The sequence below is a fragment of the Propithecus coquereli genome, unplaced genomic scaffold (genome assembly GCF_000956105.1).
Source record: "Propithecus coquereli isolate 6110/MARCELLA unplaced genomic scaffold, Pcoq_1.0 Scaffold137, whole genome shotgun sequence".
NCBI classification, from domain to species: Eukaryota; Metazoa; Chordata; class Mammalia; order Primates; family Indriidae; genus Propithecus; species Propithecus coquereli.
In genome coordinates, this window is record NW_012137969.1 from 168,177 (window position 1) to 172,760 (window position 4,584).

A 4,584-nucleotide genomic window follows, 5' to 3' on the forward strand; every position below is an offset into this window, starting at 1 on the left:
GTTGTCTCTGTGGGGATGGTGGGTTCTCCTGTGGGGACTGTAGTTGTCTCTGTGGGGATGGTGAGTTCTCCTGTGGGGACTGTCGTTGTCTCTGTGGGGATGGTGGGTTCTCCTGTGGGGACTGTAGTTGTCTCTGTGGGGATGGTGGGTTCTCCTGTGGAGACTGTAGTTGTCTCTTTAGAGATGGTGGGTTCTTCTGTGGGGACCGTAGTTGTTTCTGTAGGAATGGTGGGTTTTTCTGTGAGGCCAGTGGTTTCAGAAGGGCCAGTGGGGGAAACTGGAGATTTGGCAGGAGGCGCTGTTGGCGCTTGTGCTGCGAAGAAAAAAAAGTCTTTGGCATTTAGTCAAAATCATACCACTACCTTGTTCACTCACATCTAACTGGAGTGGGTGGGCTCAAAGGGGTAACTTATTCACCCCTCTCCTTCTGCTCCCAACCCCCAACCTTCACTCGCTTGACAATCACTCAACAAACACTGCTCCTAATCTATGTCAGGTATCACTCCAGGTACAGGAAACACAAAAGTGAACAGGATATGGGTCCTGCCTTCAGGATTACTAGGTGAGAGGTTCTGGAAGCAGCCACCAGCATGCATGGCACCAAAGCCACATTCACTCAGGCGAGCACCCTGAGGGTGCAGGGGAGGCAGAGGTGGACAGAATGCGGCAAGCAAAGCCAGCTGGATGTGAACTCAGGCACAGAGAGGACTCGCGTGTTATGCGGCTCATATAGAGAAGCCCACAAGGTGGTCACCTCAGGGCACGGCCCCCTTGGGTTCTGTCTTACCTCGACAAATCCCATGATTGACCAAGATGAAATCCATCGCGACAACAAAGGCGGTGCTGCTACCTGTGATGGCCTTAAAAATCAGCTGCAGGCAACCGGGGAGGGAGAAGGAAGAGAGAAGTGGAAATGAATCCCTGGCAACTCAGCGACTCCGCTGAGCAGGAGTCTGTCCTCTGCCAAAATGTCACCTTGTTCGAGCCGCAACAGTCCCATCCCACCCCTTCCCCCTATCCTCGCTACTGCTGAGTACCCCTCTTCTTGGCTCCCTTTCCAGGTACAGGGCCCACCAGCTCTGTCTCTCACCTGCATGGGCTGCTGATGTCCTGAAGAGATGGTGATGGAGGTGTTCTGCCAGTAAGGGCTCTGGGACCCAACGCGGTTCCAGAGAGAAATCGGGGTGCTACCCGCAGGACTGCCCAGCAGGAGCTTAAGTGTAGTGCCTTCTCCAAGGCCATACATGTGGTAAGCAAACTCCACACAGATGTCACCCGGGGCACAGAAGGGCCGGCTCACCAGTCTGACAGACTGCCCCGCCTGGGAGAACTTGTCAGTTTCGAGGTAGATATAGTGATCCCCTAGGAAAGGACGGGCACAGGCAAGATGGGAGAGCTGCCCAGGACAAGTCTCCTGCTGCTGGAGCAACGCCCTGCTTCCCCAGTGGGGATCTGAGCAAGCGCCCAAATTCCCCACATTGTAGCATGTTTTTTCTTTCTGATTCTGCCTTTCTAACTGAAAGCAGGACCAGAAAGAAGGAGACCACAAAACCAAACCAGCAACCTTGATTTCACTGCTGGCTGCACTTGTATCTTTTTATTTTTCTTTGAGATAGTCTTGCTCTGCCACCCAGGCTGACGAGCAGTGATGTGATCATAGCTCACTGCAGCCTCAAACTCCTGGGTTTGAGAGATCCTCCTGCCTCAGTCTCCTGAGTAGCTGGGTCTACAGGTGCGTACCACCACACCTAGCTAATTTTTTTGTAGAGAGGGGGTCTTGCTATGTTGCCCAGGCTGGTCTTGAATTGCCGGCCTCAAGTGAACCTCCTGCCTTGGCCTCCCAAAGTGTTGGGATTACAGGCACGAGCCATCTTGCCCAGTGTAAATGTCTTTTTTTTTTTTTTTTTTTGAGACAGAGTCTCACTCTGTTGCCTGGGCTAGAGTGCCGTAGCATCAGCCTAGCTCACAGCAACCTCAAACTCCTGGGCTCAAACAATCCTTCTGCCTTAGTCTCCCGAGTAGCTGGGACTACAGGCATGTGCCACCATGCCCGACTAATTTTTTATATATATATTTTTAGTTGTCCAGCTAATTTCCTTCTATTTTTTTAGTAGAGACAGGGTCTCGCTCTTGCTCAGGCTGGTCTCGAACTCCTGAGCTCAAACGATCCACCTGCCTCGGCCTCCCAGAGTGTTAAGATTACAGGCGTGAGCCACCAAGCCCGGCCCAGTGTAAATGTCTTAACTGAAAATGAGATTGTAGATTTGGAAGCCTTGGGCTCAATAAAGTGAGATGCCTGAATTTTCTGGGGGCTTCAGTGACCCCAGACCCCTGAGAATCCTTGGCTGACTCTACTCTGCCATCTCCACAGCTTTGGCCATGGCGGTTTCCCAATAAACATCTGCTGGCTGATTTCACCACCTACAACAATCTCCTCCATCAGTCACATCAGTCGGCCCCCATGCCAGGAGCACATTCAGTGATTCACTGGCTTGAGGGGTCCTCACCTTTAGGGAAATCTATGCTTTGAAAGCGTACATTTCTATGTCCCCGTGTCCAGTGTCCGCCATCCGACGATGTCTGGGTCCAGTCACAGAAGGGGTGGTCATCATCTTCAAAGTCACACTTAGGAAAGCTCTCTAGCAGATCAAAACAGGGGACATAAGGAAGCTGGGCCATGCTCTCCATCTCTCCCCCAGCCCAACCCCGATTCTCAGAAGTCTGGGGTTTCCGGGGCTGCTCTCACCTCCACAGGGAGCGATGCTGATGTCATCCACCGCCACAGCTGGCTCTGGGATCTTTCCAAACACGCCCACCACAGTGAACTGAAGAGAGAGGGAGAGTGGGCTGGGGGTGAGCAACAGCCCAAACCCCCAGTGCCCTGATCCAATTTTACTGCATTCAGGGACCCAGGACCCTCATTCCCAGTGCCCAGACCCTGAATCCATTTTGACATCGAGGTGTGCCTGCCACGTGCAAGGAGGTGATCCCTTCCTCCTCTGTACCTGTATCTGTCCCTGTCCTGTGTAATTGACAGAAACAGGCTGCCAGTTGGGTCGGGGTTGTCCTGAGAAGAGAGAGTGTCTCCGGATGCTGCCTGCAATGGGGGGAATTGGAGAAGAGCTTAAGGTGACTGGGAAATGACTTAAAACCTACACCCAGAAGGACGAGTAGCAGAGGGTGTGCTTGGGGAATGTTCCCTCAAATGCAAGCACATCCTTCTCTCACTCTCCTGGCACCTTTATCTATTTTTCCAGAATCCAGTGCCCTCTTAGCCTCCATTTCCACTTCATGGAACAATCCCATACATATCCCAGACTTCTCTAGACCCTGAGGGATGCCCCACAGGGTTAAGCCCACCCTGGGAGATGAGCCCAGATCAATGCAAATCTCACGAATTCTCCACTCTAACCCAAGACTGAAGCATAGACGTGTAGGGCTGCACCAGGAGACTGGCCCCAGAGGATGTAGTGGAAGGAAAGGCTCAGACAGCCGGAGGAGTGGCTCAGGGGGCTCAGGAAGACAGATTTCTGCCTGGGTCTTGCATTCCTGGGGTCCAGGAGCATGTAGTAGCCACCTGCGAAGGGAAAGGCCAGGAAGATGGGGTGGCTGGAATTGGGAGAGTACGGCAGCAGGGATAGGACGCCGGGGAGGCTGGGGACCTGGCCCCGGGAAAGCCCCAACAGCAGCCTAGAATCGGGCAGCGCTGAGGTGCGCCTACACCTGTGCCACAATAGGCTACGACTTTCCCAGAAATGCTTGGGCTGGGTGAGGACTCGGCACCACCAAAGGAAACGTGGGCATCCTCTCAGAAGCAGCAGCCAGAAAACTATGTCCTTTGGCTGCTAACTCTTTAAGTCCCCTAGAGTCATAGCCTCTTCCTTTTCTTGACCCGCTGGGCATAGCTTTAACAGAAACTGGCGAAGGGCGGCGGGTCTCACACAACTGAGCGGGCGGCTCCCCACCCCTCGCCCCCCCCGCAGCTCAGGCAGCCAATCATCTTGGACCTCGCTCCGTGACGCAACTGGTAGCTGGGGGAAGAGCTACGCGGCCGCCGACTCTTGGGAAGCGCGCATGCGCGCCTGCTCCTGCCCCTCCCCCCCGCCCCTCGCCAAGGCTCCAACCCCGCCAGCGCGCTTACCGGGCGAGGAAGGTGGGCGCGGGGTGGGGGGGGTGCCGGGAAGGGGCTGGCAGGGAGGGAGAGAGGAGAGAAGAAAGGAAACGCCGAAGGAAGCAGGGAGGGGAAGGAAAGGAAGCGGGGAGAGGGGGAAAGAGAAAGCAAGGAGTCATAGGAGAAACGGGAGAGGAGACATGGGAGAGAAAGAAGGGAAAGATGAAATTAAAAAACATTTACTGACACTGCTGGGCAGGGGGCGGTGCTGAGTGCTGTGGGTGGGGGGCGGGCCGCAGTGCGGGTTGGGTGCAGCTTCGCAAGGCCTTTCTAGAAGGCCTTTCTAGAAGGTTCTCCCGGCAGAGAGAGCTTGGAGTCCGGCAGACGCCAGTGGGCCAGGGCGAGGGAAAGATGGGGAAGAACGTAGAAAATGTGGACATGATATGGTGGAAGGGAGGAAAGGGACTGAGAAA

The 4,584-nt window shown here is 54.6% G+C and overlaps 1 protein-coding gene across 1 annotated transcript in view; it reads right to left on the minus strand.

Annotated features, from left to right (window-relative positions):
* The window catches only part of ZAN (zonadhesin), a 34,799-nt gene extending 31,233 nt beyond the window's left edge, over positions 1–3,566 (minus strand). The window contains exons 1-6 of the mRNA XM_012638882.1: positions 3,413–3,566; positions 3,006–3,097; positions 2,747–2,825; positions 2,508–2,639; positions 1,091–1,362; positions 788–872 (exon numbers count right to left, since the gene is read on the minus strand). Of these exons, the coding sequence (XP_012494336.1) occupies positions 788–872; positions 1,091–1,362; positions 2,508–2,639; positions 2,747–2,825; positions 3,006–3,097; positions 3,413–3,566 (814 nt within the window). The remainder of the gene's footprint in view (positions 1–787; positions 873–1,090; positions 1,363–2,507; positions 2,640–2,746; positions 2,826–3,005; positions 3,098–3,412) is intronic.
* Positions 3,567–4,584: the final 1,018 nt, after the last annotated feature.